This window comes from Malaya genurostris, chromosome 2 (genome assembly GCF_030247185.1).
Source record: "Malaya genurostris strain Urasoe2022 chromosome 2, Malgen_1.1, whole genome shotgun sequence".
In the NCBI taxonomy this organism is placed as follows: domain Eukaryota; kingdom Metazoa; phylum Arthropoda; class Insecta; order Diptera; family Culicidae; genus Malaya; species Malaya genurostris.
The window spans coordinates 71,921,635-71,945,212 of record NC_080571.1 but is presented as its reverse complement, the minus strand read 5'-3'; the positions used below and the strand labels follow the sequence as shown (position 1 = coordinate 71,945,212).

General features: G+C 35.6%; 1 protein-coding gene across 2 annotated transcripts in view; it reads right to left on the bottom strand.

The window, feature by feature from the left end:
- Positions 1–10,766, bottom strand: part of LOC131432280 (phosphatidylinositol transfer protein alpha isoform) — a 96,420-nt gene extending 85,654 nt beyond the window's left edge. For both annotated transcript variants that reach the window (XM_058598465.1, XM_058598464.1), the window contains exon 1: positions 10,211–10,766. In XM_058598465.1, the coding sequence (XP_058454448.1) occupies positions 10,211–10,227 (17 nt within the window). In that variant the 5' untranslated portion in view covers positions 10,228–10,766. The remainder of the gene's footprint in view (positions 1–10,210) is intronic.
- Positions 10,767–23,578: the final 12,812 nt, after the last annotated feature.

Here is a 23,578-nt window from a genome sequence, read left to right as displayed (position 1 = left end):
CGAAGTTGGTTCGTATGGCCAACAAGAAATATGACATACAAATTTGAACAGTTCTGAACCTAGTTAAAAAAATCCCTCTTTCACTTCATAGTATAAAATTTTCAACACCTAATCCAGAACCGGTAGTCGAATTCCAGAATTTTATCTGGAACCATAAGACCTTCTACTTGACCGTGAAAATCGTTCAAACCATCTCTGAGAAAATAGACTGAAATCGTGTTTTACCAAAATCACACACCAGTAGCAGACATTCGTAACTGTTTCGTTTTCATTATAGCGTGTACGAAATAGAACAAAGCACGCATCGTTCGAATAGTTTTTTTTTCTTCCGTGTCAGGTGCGTACCGGTGTTGTATTGTTATTTTATATGATGAATTGAAACCATTGACACTCGCGTTTGAGACAATGTTAAACCAAAATTTGTGAAAATTGGTTCAAGCATCGCTCAGAAAACAAAGTGAGTTCTATGCAGTGTTGGTGATTGCCGAAAATTTGACAGAAGCTGCTATATTGCTATCTATATTGTATACAACATTTTCAATCCGGTAGAAGATGCTACAAGAACTCGAGTCTCTCAATACATGAACCGCGAGAGAATTTTTCTACATTTCTTCGCTCCACTTCATACTCTGAGTATTTCACGGCCCTTAAAAATTTTAAACTCTGATAATAATCGTTGCTGAGTGGAATTTTCCAAGAGAATCAACTTGATGATTCTCATACTAGGTTGCGATATTTAAAAACCCTTGTGTGGAGTATTCACAGACATTTTCTTAGACACAACTTATACAAAGGTTATATGCACATAGTTAGAATAAACGGCAATAGTAAAATGATTCTATTGCAATTATCAACTGCATGTATAGAATCGGATCGCGAAACGAGAATAAGCGACCGTTTGTTGCTTCAGAGAGGATCCCCACAGCAGCGTGCTAAACTTCAATTCTCAGAAATGTCATCGAAAGAAATTCGCTCTCGCACTGGTGTCTATTCTATGTTAAATGAGCCAAGCCGGGTTTTTGTTGTTGCGATGATATCGGTCTCTCTTTGATGGCACTGATTCAATCGTGTGAAGAGTTGCTGGTGAGCGTTCTTTGATACGATAAAAGTCATCCTTGGTTCTATGTGTGAAGTTTTTCTTCACTGCTTTCGGTGATTCCGGAACAGGAGAAGGGGGGACTAGTAGTACAGAATTAGGTTTATATGCCAACAAACTAAAACAAACTAGAAACATTTATTAATCAGTTTTATGGGATTTGAACCTGTTTTTCCCACCTATCACGCTTTAGTTCCGGAACCGGAGGTCAGATCAGGATGATATGTTCTAGAAATTTTTAAAGAACTATAAGACCAATCAATTGAATCTTAGTTTATGAAAATCAGGTAAACCGTTTCCGAGAAATGAGTGCGAAAATGAGTTGGTTTCGCACTTAGTAACAGGGATTTGAGCATACCTGACATAAAAACCAGATTCGAAACTGACTCGATTTTCAGTTCAACAACGTTGAAACTAGGTTCGAAACTAGCCTCGAACAAACGGTTGACAGCAGTTACAGTGGAAACTGGGTTTGGTTTAACATCAAGCAAAAATGACATAACAGACAGCTACATTTAACATGCAATCGGACTACTAGGTGTGCTGATTTTGGACGATGTTGTTCACGCTGTTTGCGGCTCCCAGAGGAAACAAAGAGGACATGATTCTATTCCCCTCTCTGAGTTAAAGGACAGGGGAAACAGAAATATTGAGTTAATACACATTGCAATCTATGCACACATACATACCACCAATCATGAGAGATTTGATTAGTATTTTTTTATGTCTTCCACAGAAAAGTCATAATCGTTCTGTCGTTCTGTCATAATCAATGCAATGTGTGGAGGAACACGAGCAGTTTTTTTGCCCTTTGAAAAATATTTTGAGTAATTTATTTATCGTAGCTCCGTACATAGAGTGATGAAGTTAGAGTCGGGCCATTGATCAAGTTCAAAGATCAAATGGCTGTGACTTTTGGTTCCGGAGATATGATTGTATAAGTGACGTAACCGACAAAACGCGTTGTAGTTTTACCGCGCAAGTTTCTCGGATATGACCAAACAGATTTTAACAAGCTTAGGCCCGTTTGAAAGCTATTGTTAGGCCATTGTTCAAGTTCGAAGACCAAATGGCTGTGACTTTTGGTTCCGGAGATATAATGGTATAAGTGACGTAACCGACAAAACACGTTGTTTTTTACCGCTCTAATGTAGATAAGGGTGCCAATATTTTGGGACCACCTCTAATTTCGTAAAGCGCTATTGTTCAAAAGTTTAAGCACCTCGAAAATCTTAAAATTGTATGAAACGTCGAGATTTAGTGTTATCTCAAAAAAAAAATTTTTATGGAAAAATCGACTTTCTGGGACTACATTATCAAAAAAAAATTGATATTTTTTCTATGTCCCAGAAAGTCGATTTAAAAAAAAAATTTCGAGATGACACTAAATCTCGACGTTTCATGCAATTCTAAGACTTGACATCAATTTTTTTTTTTGATTTCGGAAATTTCAGAAGTAAACCGATGACCTGCTGGATCGTGCTGCATCCGTCGGAACAACCAGTAATCAGAAGGAGTAATGTCATGACAATACGGCGGGTGCGGCAAATGTTCCACTTGAGCGTTCCGAAATATTTTTTCACGACTTTTGCGACATGAGCCCAAGCGTTGCCATGCAGGAGAATAACTTTACCATGTCTTTGCTTGTATTTCGGTCGTTCTTTTTGTAATGCATGGCTCAGATGCGGTAATTGCAGCCTATACCGATCACCCGTTGTAGTATTACCGGTTTGTAGCAGCTCATAGTATACAACACCCTTTTGGTCCCACCAGATGCACTTCAGCTTTTATGTTGATGGTGACTCGGATCTTCATCAAGTAATCCGAGTCTGTCTGTTTCCCAACTGTTTTTCTTCGAATTTTTTTTGGTTGTCCAGAGCGAGGCCAGTTCTCAACGCTGAAATCTCCAATCTTGAAACGTCAAATCCATTTTCTACATGATTTATCAGTTGGAGCATTATCATTATCATTATCTTCCAATTAAAACAGAAAACAAAAACTTCCTGCAAATGCAGCTTCGTTAACACAAAATTACTCATAATTAACACAGTGAAAAACAAGGTATTTAAAAAAAAAGTAAGGTGAACTAAATATTAGTAACAAATGTCTAGCCTCCTGAAACCATCGACATCAGCTCTTTCTGTTCAATATTAATAACAGCCAGAGCCATCTTTTGAAAACGGATCGAACTAATTCGTACTCCCAATAATATTAAATTTATATGTAAAGTCAACATTTTATGCTAGTTTGATTAGTATCAATCAAAAAGTTAAGAAGTTATAACTGAAATACATTTTAGACACTTTTTCAGCTTTAAGTTTCTGATGAAAAATTATCAATTCAAAAACAAGATTGTTCTATACATAAAAAGCAATAATTTTACTTACAGTAACTTTGAAAGAGCTCAAATTTTCAATGAATAACGTCGTTTCAACTTGAATTCTTGAAAATGACTGAAAAAAACAACTTTTAGTACTCAATTTTACAAACGACACGAGTTGAATCAATGTCATGTTTGAAAATATATTTAAAAAGTTTTTGAAGAGATTTTTTTTATTTGAAAGATATTTTTTATTCAGGCCTATTTGCGTACAAGCTTTACGTGGCCAATTGAGCCGATTTTTTAAATAATTTTTTTTTTTTGAGTTGGATCTCGTTGTCACCCTTTTTCTAGGGGAAGAGGAGCTTCCATTTCCCTCCTGCGAGGATTGAGGGGCACTTCGTTCGTGGTTCGTCTCGTCATCCATTGCCGCATCAATGGTATTGTTGTTGGTTTCATTGCAAGTTGCTGGAGATGAGCCTTGTTGTACATTGTTTGCAGTTGCTGGTTGGTTGAATGGTAAGTTGTTCATTGCAGCTAATGCACTTTGTTCTATAGGGGATACGTTGGATGGTTTCGTTGAAGGGTTCTATAGGGGATACGTTGGATGGTTTCGTTGCTTCACTGTTGTTGGTGATTGTTACAGGTGTAGTGAGGTTGCTTTGGGTTGGTGTGAAGGAAGCACCGTTGTCCTTTGGTGTAGTTGTTTCCTTGTCCAGTTTATCACATGGCTTACCGTAGTGAACAGCTTTTTGGCAATATTGACATGTGGCCATCTGATTGTCATAGGTAACAAGTGATTTGCACGGAATTCTTGTATCCTGACCGAAAATCACACAAGAAGGTATAGGTCTCTTCAAGTGTATGCGTAATAAACGTACGCCATTTAGAATACCGGGGAAAAAATTCTTCCACTTTTCTTTTTCGATAGAGAGAATCTCTCCGTATTGGGACATAGTTTTGCGAATATAAGAATCGGTGACGCTTGAGTGAAGATCATGCACACGCACTTCTATAGCACTATCATCCATATATACTGGAATGTTGTACCTAATGTTCTCGTGCTCCACATAATGCACATTGTTATTGTCTTTTGCGAATTGAATTGCATCCAACTCTTTATAAAACTGGATGTAAACAACATTATTCGTCTTATTGCATTGAAGTAAATGCACACGTTTAATGTCAAGCTGCATTTGCTCCTTAAGCAAACCTTCAAGTTCTCGTATCGAAGGTCGAATTTTGCACTGCCTGAAGTCAACAACAATTGTATTCTTTCGTGTCGGCGGTAGCTTTTGTTCGTTTGGTTCACTCATTTTCGAGGTCTATTGTTCACTACACAATACTGTACTTGGTTTCTTCTGTCCCCAACGTAAGCGGTTTTGTTTTATCGACTGACTTGGATAAGATGTAAAACCGGACTTGTTTTTTTTTTGAAGTGATGTTTGTTTTTAATTTGATTTTTTCGGTTATATTTTTTTATTATTCAAAAAGCGTTCGACTTTTTTCAGTATAAATTTAATTTAGAGTGTACAGGAAATTTCTAATAACAGTAATTTTCATGCAAAAACACATTACCTCTTTTTAAAAATTAGTAGGGTAACAGAGGTATTTTGGACACTTCATATATTTTGACCAACCTTACAAACTTTATGGATTTAATAAATCAATAATCAATAATCACAATAAATTACCTATTGCAACCCTTTTCAAAGCTATTACAACTTTTGATGGATATTTTTATAAAGTGAGCCAAAATACGAGTTTTGCCACTTTTTGTGCTGATAATTTCTGGAATTGCTCAGCTCCAACTCCAAACATTTGATAATAGTTGCAATCGTCACTGAGTTAGGCGAAAACGCAACAAAACTGCTAGGAAAAAAACTCTACATATTCAAACAAAAAATGGTTTGTTTCGAAAAAAAAATTGTTATTTTAAAGTATCAGGTGTACAACTTTGCTTCCGCCATTTTTTTTAATTTAAAACTTTATTGCGAAAAAGTGCTTACAGATGGATCATTCAAAGTATTGTCACATCTGGGGAATACGGCGGGTGGGGCAAGACTTCTCATTTCAGCGTTTCCGGGTACTTTTTGACCACTTTTGTGACGTGAGGCTGAGCATTGTCGTGTTGGAGGTTGACTTTGTCATGTCGCTCTTGATATTGTGGCCGCTTTTCTTTTAGCGCGCGACTAAGGCGCACCAGTTGCGTTCGGTAGCGATCTCCTGTGATGGTTTCACCCGGTTTTAAGAGCTCGTAGTAAATCACACCGAGCTGATCCCACCAAATACAAATCATAACCTTGGCGCCGTGAATATTCGGTTTTGCCTTCGACGAAGTAGCATGCCCGGGCTTTCCCCATGATTTTCTGCGTTTAGGATTATCGTATCGAACCCACTTTTCATCACCGGTTACAATTCGATGTAAAAACCCTTTACGATTTTGTCTTTGAAGCAGTTGCTTACATACAAATAGACGGCGCTCGATGTCCCTCGGTTTCAACTCGTACGGCACCCAGTTTACTTCTTTCTGAATCATGCCCAGGGCCTTGAGACGTTTTGAAATGGCTTGCTGACTTACTCCCAACGATTCGGTAAGCTCTTCTTGGGTTTGGCACGAATCTTCATCAAGCAATGCTTCTAGTTGTTCATCTTTGGGTTTTTTCTCTTCCACCACCATGTTTGTCTTCGACATCGAAATCACCATTTTTAAAATGTTGAAACCACTCCCGACTCGTTCTTTTACTCAGAGCAGCATCACCGTAAGTTTCTGAGAGCATTCGACGCACTCCAGATGCTTTTTTTCGAATTGTAACAGAAAAGTAAAACTTCCCGCAAATGGCGAGAATTGGGCACATAAACAGACATTTTCGAGCGTGAATAATACGAAAACAAGAACAATTGTCACTGAAACGGCGATGACAATTCGTTAGACACTGTACACACTCACTTTGAAGGCATTATCATCTATGTATTTTAACCAGCCTCAGCCGGTACAGTCACCTATCGGAAAACGGTGAAAGCAAAGCTGTACACCTGATAGATTTTCGGAGCTGTCGAATATTTGATTTCTAATTTTGAAAGAAATATTGAGCGAAACTTTTCTGCATTGTTATAGAAAAAATGGACAGACAAATAGTAACAACATTCAACATTCAGTTTTTTATGGCTCTTTAGAAAGCGTGAAATTTTGTAAATAGCGGTTTTGGCTCCCAGTGTTGCGAAGGATTAGGATTTTTTAAGAAAAAATCAAGATTTCCAGTAAAACCGTTCTGTTTTCATCTCGGAACAACAGCAATGGAACAAAGTTTCAAGAAATTTCGGTTTTCCCGGAATGTTCTTCGTTTTCAGCAAAGAGTCGCACTTTTTCCATATTAAAGAATAGAAAAAGCGACAAGTGACGTGACGCCTATTCCAATCAAATTTACTAAGAAGTGTTTGGTTTGGCAGGCGATCTGTGGGAGCGGCAAATTCAGCAAGCCGCATATAGCGCCCGGTATCAACAACTGTCACATATATGATGAAGGATGCTGCCTCCAGAAGCGCATGCTGCCCTTCTTCCGAACCCACAAAGGTGACATTCTATTTTGGCTAGTTCTGGCATCGTGCTATTACTCAAAACGGAATGACCTCAAAACCGACAATTATATGAAGACAAAATAGATTCGCGAAAGTGTATAAGAAAGATGAATCCAAGTGTTGCGTAGAATTAGGATTTTTTAAGTCGAAGGTGCGAGCAGGAGAGGAAGTTGGATAAATCAACAATTGGACATGATATGTTCAATGTTATACCGTGCGATGGCGTTGCTGAACTGAAGAGTTCGCTCCAAGCCGACAGGCTCTGATAATACCCAATTGGATATGAATTGTTTGTGATCATTTTGCCTGTTGCTTTTTTTTCGAGTACAATCTTTGATAAGTTCCTATTTTTCATTACAACTGAAAATAGATTTCTAATCTATATTCAGTATTCTGATCAATCTAATTTAATTCTAAAAATGTAAAAATATACCATAATTCAGTTACAGTAAAAACAGTAAAAAGATGATATGCCATTTCTAACCGGAAGATTTTTGTACATGGAAACAAATCCGTTACCGCAGTCATAATTGAAGCCACGAAACCAATCAATTTTTTGAGAAGTTTTAATCATGTGATCATTCGCTTTTCAGTCATAATAAATTTCTGACCTGATGTACAGTGTTGGGATCGAACCCAGACAGGCTGCGAGAAAGGCATCGATTAACCCATCATACTATACCCGTCCCATACAAGAGGATGATTGCACGTACACTGTGGTCTTTTTTTACGCGGTGTTTTCTGATTTCCGAAGTTACGCATTTTTTTATGCGATTTTTCAAAGTTATCAAGGTAAGGAACCAAGGTTCTCATGTTATTGTAATTTTATTTAGTCAACTCTTCGACACAAATTTTCATGTGCACTTTAGCACAAAACGGTACACATGAGGTACCAAACCCATAAATGACTACAATCTGTTGGCGGCCAGTATGTCGTCAATTTGTTTTGCTCTTTCGGCACGTCAGGATAGACATGGCACTTCGGTGCCAATAAGTGATTTGTAAGTAACAAATACTTTACGTCTGCTCAGCGGTTTATGTTGAACCGTTAGGTGGCGTTAGCAGTTCAACATAAACTGCTGACGCACTGATTAGCTGAATGCGAAACGTTAAAAACAAATTTTCAATTTTTTTTAATATTCACACCAGATCTCGACGTTTGTTGCATTTCTAAAAGAAATAGAATCAAATTTTTTTTTCGATTTTGGAATTTATTTCAATTTTTTTCAAACAAATGAGTGACGATGTTTCATAAATTTGTTAAGGCAAAAAAATGTCTATAGTTTTTTTCACGCGAGTTTTTTTAGAGGTTTTTTACACGGATTTCCGAAGTTACGCGGTTTTTTTTGTGCGGTACGTATCCTTCGTGTAAAAAAAGACTGTTTATACAAAATACACATGACTGTTTTAATTTTTTTATGCTTTTACGTTTCGTCTTCGACTCATCAGTACATAACATTCCATGTGGTATGCCAGTCCAACCTTGCGGAAATCGGATATAAGATCCAAAGGTTTCGAATATTTCTATTCCAAGCAACCCAAAAATTTCGGAGATGAAAATTGACAACAATAAAACAATTCAACGTACGTCTGGTATGACTACGGCAACACTCCAATAACCCAAAATATAATAAAGACGAAAATATGATCTTTTGCCGTGTCAAATAAATGAATTCAAATAAAAATGAATGGATGAAAAATGAATCATAATAATCTTAATTATAGTAGAAATATTTATATCGACTTCGCAAAACATTTTTTTGCTATCGTCATAAATTGTTTCGTTTGCGTTCAATCAAATAACAGATGTTCTAAATAGTTCACTCTAGTTTTTGTGTTCTTTTTTGTAGATCGATATTTCCATTGCAGAATAACCACGCGCGTTTGATTCCGGACTTCCTTCGGATTCATTTGAATGAATATCAAATTTCTGAAATGTTAAAAACTGTTGTATTTAGTCAGAAGAAAGAATACAACCGAAAAATTCGTCCTTCAACAACACTGTAACTAGCAAGCGTACCGATATTTCTTGCGTTTGACCCCAGCTGAGCTTGTTATGTAATGCACTAATTCCCCTTCATCTGAAGTGTGATTACAAAATAGGATACACACAGAACCACCCAAAGCGGGGGAAAGAAGCTGATTGTGTACCGAGCAGGCATGCAATAGTGATTTTTCTCACGTTGAGTGAGTGTAAATTCACAATTCCAGCCAGATTTTACGACGCCTCAGTGCAACTACAACAAATTGCATACATTTTTTCCTAAGCAAAACATTCCCATTGCCGTCACCTACAATCTTCATTCATGTTTTTCGTGCTATCCTTTTCGCAAGTTTCCGCGCTTATTTTTATTCATTCATGCCTTCACTACCACCGACATCCGCACAGATGGCACATGATGAACACCCGAGAAACACATGCTCGAAGGTACTCACCGCTGCCTTAGCTTTCACTAACACCAACAGTAAGGCACCGATGAGTGACCGTCTGACAGCTTTCGTCGAATAGAATATGAGGAAAACCAAGAATATGTCGCGTGATCCGTCATAATGACAAAACCATCGTGTAATGTCCACTGCAAGATTGCCAAATTCACTGTATTTCATATTTTTACATAGAATAGGTAAATTAGGATAATCAAGGTTAGAGCATCAGAACAGAAATATGAAGGAATCTGTCGTCGTTAAACTAAAATTATAGAAAAAGGAATATTATTCGCATTGCGATCAATCTGGAATTTCCGCAAACCAATTGAGAAAAGATCAATTTATTGATATTCTCGGTTATTGCTAAATCGAACCCGGTTTTTTGTATCCTGTCATGAAATAAGACAGTAATCGGTGTTGAAATTGGGTTAGGCTTTATCTCAAAATACGGTCATTATATTCTCGCCTGGAAGGAATTTATTTAGTTGCTGTACTACCGTTTCATACTGGCAACACGGGTTCCGGACTGTCCAGAACACCGTTTTTAGCATTTTTTCTTGTTGTTCGAAGAAAAATCAATTTTCCTCTTTTGCAATAATGCCGTCAATGCCCTTTCGCTTTTCTGACTGAAAATTTTGTTTCAACAGATTCTCATTAGAAAATTCTTTCATTTGTATGTGTCCTTCATAGTATCGAAGCGGAACGGCATTAATTTGGTTCTTTACCTTATTAAATTCACAAAACTAGATGATAGCTCGTTACAGAAAAAGTAATTGCAATGTACTTACAACTCTTTGATCAGCATCTTCGATCGTCTATTGACGTGTTAAGCCGGAATTGGAATTTAAGCAGGAATGAGTCACAACTTTTTTTACAACTGACTGACTTTCAAATCAGAATATTCGGATGACTTCCACTTGTTCACAGCAAATGATTACACAAGGCGTTTTCAACCCGCCAACGAAAGAAACATGCAAAAACGATTCTTCTAGGGCCGTGAACTTGATCAATATCAAACTATTTCAAGACAAGTAAAATTCCTTGCAGAACTAGAAGACTGATTTTGTGACAGACCACACCACGATTTAGACACGGGGGTTTCAGCACTGGAAAGCTTAGAGAAATTCGACTCCAGTCGTAGCTTTTAATTTCTCACTTTTGCTGGGATTACAACCTACACCACACTAGGTTATGATCGGTTGCTATTTTCTCCGAACGATTTTGGTCGCAAGAGGATTGTGATATGCCTTCTCTCGTGTAGAACCGATGTGAGGAAGATACAACGCGGAGACGATGACGATCCACCTACAGAACCAAACAGTACCGAATCACTCAACGAACTGAAAGATTTGATTGACGGAATACAACCAAATGCAAAATTTTATCTCGGCGGTCACTCACTAATACAAGTATGTATAAAGATGCCTAAGTAGATCATAATACAGGTCAACACATTTTACAAGCTTTGTTGCACGTATGTACTTGTACAAAGGTGGGAACATATTTTAATTGTGGTAACATTTCCCGAAAATAGATTCTTCGTGTAATATCACTAAATTTCATATCAATAATCTAACCATCAGGTTTAACTCGAAATTGCGTGATGGTGATGCTTTTGACATGTGCATGAATGTGAAAAACTTACGGACAATATTTTCAATTTCGGGTAATGGTACCCTAATTCACAGCATTTCCACCATTCATCTCAAATATTATAACTGTTAGATTGAAATTTTCTATTTTTATTAGATGTATTGGTTCAAAAGGTAAGATGAAAATGAGTGCATACCCTTCGAAGCATTTTTGCGTCATTGTAACAGCAATAGTGCACTTTTGTTAAACTATTTTTGACGTGAATACGTCTTACTTTACTATGGGGCGTCTTTTCAATAGTTGCCCTCTGGTAGAGTGATAAGTTTTTGATCGTAAATATCTCTTGTTTTATTTAACGTATCAACATAACTTTTCCTCCATGTCATCGGAGATATGATCAGCAATTTGTGATAGAGTTTTCAGTAGTATGATTACCTCAAATAACATGAAATTAACGTTTTCTTCGTAGTTGGGTCGTTCAGTTAAGAGTTCAGTTCTGAAACTCAGTTTCAGAATCCAAGATTTTTTTTTTCGTTTTCAGAATCTGTCCCGTCCAGAATCCAAACCCTGAATCGAGTACCGGAATTCTGAAGCTGAAGCCAAAGGAAGGATCTAGATTCTAGACCTAGACTTTGAAACTAAACTTTGAATTTAGGGCTTGGATCTCAATATTGAAACTAAATTCTGGAACTTGAATTGAGGCACAGACACGAATTCAGTTCCGAAATTCTTGTCCGGAATTCAGATTTGGAATTAAATGTCAGAGTTCTGAAACTAAAGTTCAGGAACCGAAATCCAGGAACAGAAATTAAGTTGTACGTCCAGAATTCAGTTCTTAACTTTATTCCAGAGCCCTGGTTCAGAACTATATACCAAAATTCAGGTCTTGAATTTGGTTCCTAAATTCAGTTTCACAATTCTAGAAGTGTAACCGCATTCTGGAACTAGTTTCTAAAGCTTCTGGATCTGAATTCTAGAACTGAATTTCTGAGCTGAATTCTAGAAACTGAATCTGAATTTGAGAACTAAATCCTGGATCGGAATTCAGTAAAATTCAGCTGCGGATCAAAATCGAGTTCCAGAGATCAGTGATCATAATTTATTACCAAACCAAAAACCTGGCCTAGAATTCAGCTCCATAACACAGGTTCAGGGATCAGATTAACAATCCTAAATCCTGGACCGAAACTCTGTAACTAAAATTCAACTGCGGATCAGAATCCAGTTCCAGAGTTCAGTGCTAGGATTCAAATTCAAAATTCAGTGCCGAACCATAATCCTGGTCTCGAATTCAGCTCCAAAACACAGGTTTAGAGATCTGTTCAACAATCCAGATTCAGTTTTCAGTTTGAGAATTCGGTTTGGGAATGCAGTAGCGGAAATTAGGTTCAGAATTCAGTACCAGTATCTAGCATCAAAATTGAGTTTCAGAACTCGGAGTTCTAGTATTCGGCTAAAAATTTGGTTTAACATCAAAGAAACTGTACGATCAATTTTATTCGTATTCGCGTTATTCGGTAATGTCTCGGACATTACCTACCCACATTTTTTGTGAAATTTTTTCTCCGAGCCAGAGTAAAAATATTTTATCCGATATTTTCACAGTTAAGGACTTTACAAACTTTACAAAGCTTGATTGATTTTTCAAATGGCCGCAAGAGCAAATGACAGTTTCTCTTTGTTTACTTTCTCTTCTCTTAATTACCAAGCGGTTTTCACGTGTATCACTCAACTCTTTGTATAAAATGATTCTCGAAACCTTCGACTTTCAAAAAGAATTGTAAAATCCCGGAAAACCTCCATATTCACATCGCAATAATCGAAAAAGAAAGTAAACTAAGAGACGTCGGTGTTGAACAGTCGTTCGCACCGCACGCGTTAGCTCTTGGCTCCTGGAATTTTTTTCTGGCTACCTAGAGTTTCATTGATTCAAGGCTTCAGTCTTTTTCAAGGCTACCTGAATCACTAACTAAGTGACTAAGTGATACAAAGAGTGATATTAGAGTGACTAAGTGATACAAAGAGTGATATTAGAGTGACTAAGAAATTAATCAGCCTTTTTTAAGGCTAGCTAGGAGTCTAATCGAAGACTAATTTAGCCTAGTTAATTTAATTTAAAATTTCATTAATTTCAAAAATGCCTGCGTCCAACCGGAAAGGCAACAAGCCTAAGGCAAAAAATAATTCAATACGGAATAAATCACAATCCGTTATTCAACATTTTTCTAATAACATTCACGATCTTATAGAATCTGAATGTAAAAATAAAAGACAACGGACGGATTTCCCTTCCGTTGATCCTATGCCGTCTAACAATATTTACGAGATTCTTCCTGAATCCGATTGTAGCGACATAGAAGAAAATTCTTCAAAAATTCCCAAAATGGACGCTTGTCGTTCTGGGAAGAAACATCAATCTATGCCACCAGTGACGGTGATGATTTCCGACTTCAAAGCATTCCGTACTGAGCTTTCTACTTTTCTCCCGGAAGTAAAAGTCTCATTTCAAATCGGACGAAGAGGAGAATGTCGAGTCTTGGTGGATGGATTGGAAGATTACGAACGTCTTATTCGATATTTGTCCGAAAAACTTCATAAATTTTATTCATATGATATAAAATCAGACAGACCCTTCAAGGCTGTCTTGAAAGGATTATCAAATGATCAAAGTATTGATGAAATTAAAAATGAACTAAAAGAATTGCTTGGTTTTGCCCCTTCCCAAGTAATACTTATGAAAAAAAGAGCGAATGGTACTTCTAAACCACGCTCTGGAATTTCCCATGAACTTTACCTAATACACTTCAATCGAAGTGATGTAAACAATTTGAAAACTTTAGAAAAAGTACGTTTCATTTCCCACATTAAAATTCATTGGGAACATTATAAACGGCATAATCGTATTGCAAACTTAACGCAATGTCGTCGTTGCCAAGGCTTCGGTCATGGAACCAAAAATTGTCATATGGATATACGGTGTTTGAATTGTGGTAAATCGCATTCGAAAGACGTTTGTCCAATGAATGAAACCACTGATAAATTTTCATGTTCAAATTGCAATGGAAATCATAAATCCAATTATTTGAAATGTCCTGTCAGGGAAAAAATTTTAAACGCTCGTTCGCTTAGACAACAAGTCAAATCAACGACCTTAAATTTACAGAACATACCTGAAAATTCTTCTAAGGCACCTGCCAATTCGTCTTCTAACGAAAACAATTTATTGACAGGTAGATCGACCTCGTCATCATCTTCTTCTAATGTCAGTTATGCTGGTATATTAGGTAGAAATCTATCTCCTATTTCTTCTAATGTAAATAATCAAAACACAGGACCGCCTTGCAGTTCTTCTTCTAACGAAAACAATTTATTAATAGGTAGACCGGCCAAATCATCTTCTTCTAATGGCAGTCTACCTACAAATATTCCTTCAATGCCATTCGCTTCTTTAAATGAAGTCGATTTAGGCGATATAACTGAAAATAAAATGATCTACCTACAAGATCAACTTTTTCAAATGATCATCCAAATGAATTCGACTTCATCACTTTTTGAAGCATTTCAAATCGGATGGAAATTTGCAAATAATATTATAATGAATTTAAAATTTAACAGTGATGTTAAATAATTATTTGAATATTTTAAATTGGAATGCTCGATCTTTGAAATCGAGTGAAGATGAATTTTATAATTTTCTCAAAGTTCACAAAATTCATATTGCCATTGTGACAGAAACTTTTCTTAAACCAAATGTAAAATTGAAAAGTAATCCACATTATGTGGTTCATCGATTTGACAGGTTTACTGGAATGGGTGGTGGAGTTGCCATTTTTGTCCAACAGCAAATTAAACATCGAATTTTACCTTCTTTCAATACTAAAGTTATTGAAAGCTTGGGAATCGAAGTTGAAACCATTCATGGAATTTATTTCATCGCTGGAGCATATTTGCCATTCCAATGCACCGGCGAACAATTAAATTTCTTTAAAGGCGATTTGCAAAAACTTACAAGATATCGATCGAAATTTTTCGTAATAGGGGACTTAAATGCTAAGCATGTCCAGTGGAATTGTAGGCAAAATAACAGTAATGGTAAAATACTTCATAATCAACTCTCAGCTGGTTACTTTACAGTTCTTCATCCCAGTAATCCTACTTGTTTCTCTTCCGTGAAAAACCCGTCTACAATTGATCTGGTTCTAACAGATCAAAGTCACATTTGTAGTGAACCGATTACTCATGCTGATTTTGACTCAGATCATCTTCCTGTAACATTCAGAGTTTCCAACGAAGCTATAATTAATCCAATTAGTTCTATTTTCAACTATCATAGAGCTAATTGGTTGGATTACAGATCTCACATTGAAAATCATGTGGATCATGAAACTATTTTAGAAAATTCTGCGGATATCGACACAGCAATTGATAATTTGAATCATTATATTATCGAAGCTAGAAATCTTTCAGTTCCCAAAGCTCAAACTAAATAAAATTCTCCTATCATCGATGACAATCTTCAACTGCTCATTCGGTTGAAGAATGTTCGTCGACGACAATATCAACGTTCTCGTGATCCTGCTATGAAAAACATAGTTAAGGATTTACAAAAAGAAATTAAACATAGATTTACTCTTTTGCGAAATGAAAATTTCGCTAAAGAAGTTGAACAAATTAAACCATATTCTAAACCTTTCTGGAAACTTTCTAAGGTTCTTAAGAAACCTCAGAAACCTATTCCTGCTCTCAAGGAAGGAAATCAAATACTTCTTACAAATGGCGAAAAAGCTCAAAAACTTGCTCAGCAGTTCGAGAGTGTCCACAATTTTAATTTGAACGTTGTGAGTCCTATTGAAAATGAAGTCTCACTGAAATATGATCATATTTCAACCCAAGTGTTATCACACGATGACATTATTGAGACGAATTTTGATGAAATTAAATCAATTATTAGAAAACTTAAAAACATGAAGGCTCCTGGTAATGATGAAATTTTTAATATTCTTATTAAAAATCTTCCCGATGTTGCCTTGAGACTCCTGGTTAAAATTTTCAACAAGTGTTTTTCATTAGCTTACTTCCCAAAAAGATGGAAAAACGCTAAAGTAATTCCTATCCTAAAACCTGATAAAAACCCAGCAGAAACATCAAGTTATCGCCCAATTAGCTTACTTTCTTCTATCAGTAAACTTTTTGAAAAAATTATCTTGTTAAGAATGATGACTCATATAAATGAGAATTCAATTTTTTTACCAGAGCAGTTTGGATTTCGTCATGAACATTCAACTACTCATCAACTTGTCAGAGTAACGAACATGATAAAATCAAATAAATCTTCTGGGTTATCCACTGGAGTTGCTCTTCTAGACATAGAAAAAGCATTCGACAGTGTTTGGCACAAAGGTTTAATAGCAAAAATGTCTGATTTCCAGTTTCCTATTTATTTGATCAAAATGATTAAAAATTATTTAACTGATCGTACTCTTCAGGTTAGCTATCAGAATTGTAAATCTGAATTGCTACCCGTACGAGCCGGTGTTCCGCAGGGTTCGAGTGTAGCTCCAATCTTGTATAATATTTTCACTTCTGATCTTCCAAATCTACCCGTTGGTTGTCAGAAATCGCTATTCTGTGACGACACAAGTCTGTTAGCCACAGGTAGAAATCTAAGAGTGATCTGCAGTCGCCTACAAAGAAGTTTAAATATTTTCAGTGATTATCTGTCAAAATGGAAAATTAAACCAAATGCAGCAAAAACGCAATTAATTATCTTTCCTCACAAGCCAAGAGCTTCTTTTCTTAAACCAAACAATAATCACATTCTCAAATTGAATGGCTTGGAATTGACATGGTCTGATCAAGCTAAATACTTAGGTTTAACGTATGACAAAAAACTCACTTTCAAGGATCACATTGAAGGAATCCAGGCAAAGTGTAATAAATATATTAAATGTTTATATCCTCTTATAAACAGAAATTCTAAGCTCTGTCTAAAAAACAAATTGTTAATTTATAAACAAATTTTCAGACCAGCCATGCTTTATGCGGTACCAATTTGGTCAAGCTGTTGTTCCACCAGGAAGAAAACGCTTCAAAGGATTCAGAATAAAATTCTGAAAATGATTCTGAAGCGTCCTCCCTGGTTTAGTACAAATGAGTTACACAGACTCACAAATATAGAACCATTAGATGTAATGTCACATAATATTATAAGCAAATTCCGACAAAAATCGATGCAATCTTCAATTGAATCGATTCGCTCTCTGTATTAGTTAGTAAGTTAGTATATAAGTTCCTTTTCCCCATTACACAATACAAGTAGGTTTAGAATTTTCCCTACACAAAAATCTCAGAATTGCGGAAGCAAATGATGTCTTCATGGTAATAACCAAATCATATATATATATATATATATATATATATATATATATATATATATATATATATATATATATATATATATATATATATATATATATATATATATATATATATATATATATATATATATAACAGGGCTGAAAAGTCACCACTTGTGGCTGAACACCCAATTTAAATCTTAATAATTTAATTTTAACTCATATTCCAATAAATAGTTATTTAAAAAAAAAAAATAAATAAATAAAAAAAAAAAAAAAAGTAAACTAAGAGAAACTGTTACTTGCTCTTACGGTTAGTTGAAAAATCAACCAATCAAATTTAAACTTAAAATGACTCAATTAGAAGTACCACGACAAATGGGGGTTTCTTTTTGTTTATTTTTCTCGGACGATTTACCTAATTGATTTTCTGCTTGACGCCTTACTCTTAGCAAAACCTAAGTTAAAACCACAAGTTTTCTATTTATATTGGAAACATTCAAGAAACTTCAGTAATGACTCATAATAAAATAATACTCTCATTTGCAGTTAGGCCCTTTTGTCGAGGGAATATCGAATTGCTTGTACACATACACGTGGAGAAAAAAATTGTGAAAATAACTAAATTTGGGTTCACGCAAGGACTTTTTCTAATTGAAATAGGGCAAAAGAAAATCTGGTTTAATATAGGGTAACAGAGGTATTTTGGCCACTTCATAAATTTTGGCCCACCTATCAAACTTTATGGATTTAACAGATTTTAAGTAACCCATGTAGCATCAATTTGAAGCTAATCACATTAAATTACCTATTGCGGAAGGAGTTTTCAAAGATATTACAACATTTGGTACTGTAAATTCAATTCGATGAATTAGTTTAAAATGAACGAACTCTAGTTAAAGTTAATAATTCTAGCGCTTTAAATTTACAAACATTTTAGTTGAAATAAATTAACTTAAATTTGGTTAATTAACGGTTTTGTTTGTTATAACCAATTTTTTTGTTTGTTTTTAAGAACAAAATGATATCTTACAAACTAATTACTTTTATTTCGATTTATATTCGTTTTCAAATTGTTATTAACCAAGCTGTCGATTAGTATTGCAAATTTTCAAAACATTTAGCCTCTTAGTCGCGAAATGTGTACGTCCATGTGAGAGGTCGTTCATAAACCACGTAGACCGAAATGATCTCATGATCACGACAACTCAAAGTTACATAACTTTCAAACTTTGTTTTAAGAAATGTGATTTAGTATTAGTAGTTAGTATATTTAGGAACAAAACTTGGTTGGTTTAGTGAGCAAAAAAAAGTTCGATTTGACGAACCAAATAAAGTTCATAAGAATTGATTTGCCGCCCCTAAAATCGTTGCGCCCAGGGCGAACGCCCGCTTGGTCTCACCCCGCGTTGTTTTATTAAAATGAAGCGCTAATTTTGAATGCGGATATGAACAGTTTTTATTCAAAGTATTAATTATTGCTTTCCACACATCTTGACCACCTTTCTGGCAATTTGTGGAGAGCACGCCAATAGAAATAGATAATTTGTTGTCTGTAGTGATTAGTATTAACAGTTTCACCATATTTTCGAACCCTCATTCAGATCCCATAAAACTCAGAGCGTTGTTTTCCCATATGTCTTTCATTCAATTCATGTCGCACTCATTTTCCACACTTTTGAACTTTGCCCATATTTTTTAAACGATCTAAATTTGTATGTTGTGCAGCATTCAATAATATTGCTTGTAATACGGCGTCTTCAAAGTTGTTTTTTCTACCCTTGTGGCACGATTTTCATCTGCATACAATTGGCTTGAAGCCGAAAATTTTGGTTCTTTGGTTCTAATTCGCTGTCAAATGCTGTGTTTAAGCAGTATTCACACGTTCACATTTTTCTTCATGCGGTTGCACCAAAGATGCCATTTATACAGATTTTTAATACGCATACAGATTTAATACAGAGTACAGATTGTATACAGATTTTCTAAATTTTATACAGGTGTCACAAGAAAGAAAAAATTAAACTATTTCGCCTGAGCTATCTGTTAGTTTCTATTTCTTCGCGTTTCGTTTTTGGCTTGTCAGTGCTTAAAGCAGTTCAAACTGAACTGCCATCTCGCGCCTGGCAGTTCAAATTATACCGCTAAGCTTACGCAAAGTTTGCACTATTTATGCAACCCTCAAATAATATTGCAAAGCAAAACAAAGTCTTGGCATTACATTCCTTTCGTGGAACTTGGCCATTCTGTTTCAACAGACTTCGCAGCCGATTCTTAGCGTACAGAATCATTGCATGGCTAGTACTATGGATCCTACTGACACTAAGAATCCTTCCAGGTCGAAGCTCGAACATACGACAACTGGCTTGTAAGACCAGCGTCCTATGCATTGAACCACCAACCCGGGCTAAGTGCACAGGAATATTCGAAATGACCGTTAAAATGATTAAAGATTCTAATTTGAGTGTCCTGTCTGTTAGTCTGTGATTGAGAGTCACTAGATGATTACATGGTATTGCGAAAAAAGATGTTTTCTTCAGAGACAGGACTCGAGCAAGTAAACCTACTAACAATTTTACTGTTATGGTATGCGAAGAAGTAAAGTAAGTAAGTAAGCTATGCGATTAAATACATCTTATGAAACAATTCAACTGAACAGAGCATTGTAAGACAACCAGAGATCAGCGGAGAGAAAAATCGTAGATCTGGCAACAACATAAACATAACATGCACAAGTGCCATATTATTTCTGACGTCTCAGGCGTAAACGAGTGACGGCTTATTACTGGCCTTTGCAAAACGTGAACATTTAAGTGTTTTGTTGGTTTGTGCAAAAAGCACATATTTTGTTTCTATTTCTTCGCGTTTCGCCTTCGATGCGTCAGTGCTTAAAGCATTTCACAGTTTTTGAACAAATCAACAAAACCCCTAAATGTATTTATTAGTATTTGATTGCAGTGACGAGATAAACAATTATTAATCAACGGACAAATAACACATTGAAATGGAGATTCATGCAGATGATGAAAACTAAAATACATTTATAATTTGGAACCAATTTGAACTGATATTCAAGGAAGTCATGGCATCATGAAACTTTGTTGTTGTATGACTTGACTTGACTATTTAATTTCGTCGATGAATTGTGAGCGCAGCAATGACTTACGAAGAAATGAAGAATGAATGCTCAATAAATCTGTTATTCTTTAATCATAATCTATTGGAATAACATCTTTTAGCATTATTTTATTGTAGAAATTTAATTTTATTAGCGAATGCAGATAAATACAGATTTTTTATGCAAAGCAATACAGATTTTCTTTGAAAATATCTGGCATCTCTGGGATGCATCAACATAAGGAAACGATGTCGGTGGAATATAATCAAACTATAATAAACCACAATTCTCGGTTAATATTTCAAAAGGGCGTATAAGCAAGTGACAGTTTCTCTTTAATCACTCTTTCTTTCGATTATTGTGATGTGATTAAAAAGATTTTCTTTGATATCACTATTCTGTTTGAAAGTCGAAAGTTTCGGGTATCATTTCATGCAAAGAGTTGAGTGATAAACGTGGAAACCGCTTGATAATTAATAGAAGAGAAAGTAAACAAAGAGAAACTGTCACTTGCTTATACGCCCTTTTGAAAAATTAACCGAGAATTTCTCTCCGCTGATCACTGGTTGTCTTACAATGCTCTGTTCAGTTGAATTGTTTCATAAGATTTATTTAATCGCATAGCTTACTTACTTACTTTACTTCTTCGCATACCACAACAGTAAAATTGTTAGTAGGTTTACAAGCTCGAGTCCTGTCTCTGAAGAAATATCTTTTTCGCAATACCCTTTAATCATCTAGCGACTCTCAATCACAGACTAACAGACAGGACACTCAAATTAGATTCTTTAACCATTTTAACGGTCATTTCGAATATTCCTTTAGTTGGGACAGTACTCACATATGTCACGATGGCGCCACGTTACCCTATTAAAAACATCCTGTCTGTCATCTAGACAGTGTTTATTTTTTCATTTACATACAGAGTTGCCATTTATACAGATTTACCTGTAATATATTGATTTGTATACGTGGTATACGTCTATGCGAATTTCATGCAGGATAAAGATTTAATTGCCAAAACTATACACAGAATTGTGCCTACTTCTCATCCTCCAACGCAATACAAAATCGAACCCGTTTTGTTACAATATTTACACTTAATTTCGAGTGAAAATTACCAACACAATCAAAAATAGTTTAATATATTATCAACGTAATCCAACAATTTATTGTGACGATTCATTTTCAAATATTATGATGAAATCAGGCATCCCTGCAAGCAGCTGATCGGTGTTGACAAACGAGGGGACACCAACTAGTAAAAAAAACTTTTTACTTTTTTTTTTATTCATGACTTCTGGTCAGTCAGTAATTTTTACTTTTTTCGGTATTTTAACGATATCAAACTAACTAGAGATTATAAGAGGAGAAAGAATATGAAATCATAGAGCCATAGTACTCAAGGAAGAGCAAGGATGTGAAGAATAAAGTGCGGAAAAGTGAGACGTGACAAGGGTCATTTAAGTAAGCAGAAGGCTTCTCGTATCTAAACTTTTACCTTCTACCAGAGGAGTCGAACTTAGGCATCTTAAAGATACGAGTCATCCGAGTCTCTGATATGTCAGAAAGTAAAGGCAAAGGTCGTTTGCCATTAACTGTCCGAACCGTTAAAATACCGAAAATAGTAAAAAAAAACTTTTACATAATACAAGAGGTGTACCGATAGTAAATAGTTCGCGCAGTACAATATAGGTGGAACTAGTACATTACGAAAAATTATTTTTAATAAGAATTTACTTAAACTGTCATGTCTGTTAATCTGTGTCTCAATCTCTCTTACATTGAGTATTGATCACAATTTAAGCTTCGGTAATAGTTACTTATCATGACATCAAATTAAATCATATGAATCTTCGAGAGAGTTACTGGGGCAGAGCAAATTGTTTGTAAGTTGTTGCCTCTGTTTAGTCTTGAGGATCATGAACAGTGTCGAATACATAAATTAATAAAAGAAATTTATTACTTACCCTTTTTTGTGCACACTTCGTGCGTGGTACTGATACGATTTTTCTTCAATGACTGTTTTTTTTATTTCTAAAATTCTAAATTGCCCTTTCAGAATCTTCAAACTAGGAACGAATGATGGTTTGTGTCATTGAATACGAATGTAAATTTTGTTACCAGTAATTTATTCAGCAATTTTGTCGAAAAAAATCGGTAGCTCTTAAACAGTGATCGGATTTATGTGAATGTATTTTCTACAGTATGAAAGTACAGACTTAGAAAATCTGAATTTGTTGCAATCGTAGGTGATTCTGAAACGGGATAAATACGGCAACTGTTGTATCAAATCACAGTAGAAATGCTTTTGCATTATATGTTATAAATTATTCTGTTCCATGCCGAAGCAAACCAGTTGAATAATGCAGTTGTAATCGGTGTCCGTTATGATAGAGTATCAGAAAGCTAATCGCTGTGGCAGTGGGCAAACTTGAAGAGGTGTACGGGCATAGGCTCGGATATGCGACAATGCGGATTGGTATATGACCTTCCAGATATTTTGCATGTGTAGCGCAACAGCGTTACTACAAAGATTCCCAAAAGGAGCAAGATTCGTCATTTCTAAATTTGTTTCACGTTTTACATAATAACTTCCGCTTTGAAAACATTTTCCCGTCACAAAGTTTAATCTCCCCAACCGGAATCTTGTTCACTTTGGTTATCTTTGGTTCTGAGTGTAAGTGGCTTCCTACAATTTTCTAGCGGTCGATTGTTTTGATTGCTGTCTGCTCGTTGAAATTTCGCAATATTTAACACCTGTCATGCTCCAGGTTACTAAAATTGCTTATGGAACAACAGGTATAACAATAATGCTCACTCGAATAGAGTTTGTAGTCTTACAGATCACACATCATCATTACGAAAGAATAACTTAGATTTCCTTATAGATGAACAAAACTAAAAAAATGTGTGCAATGAATGACGATGCCATTCGTGACATACGTCCTCTAAAACTACATAAACTCTATAACCTAGCAGTCACCTTCTTCCTTCTCGAATTGTGTTTTTTTTTCTTCTATTCAGTCGATCATTTCAAATCTAAATATTTCCGGCAGCTTTAACAACCTAAGCAGTACGACATTCAA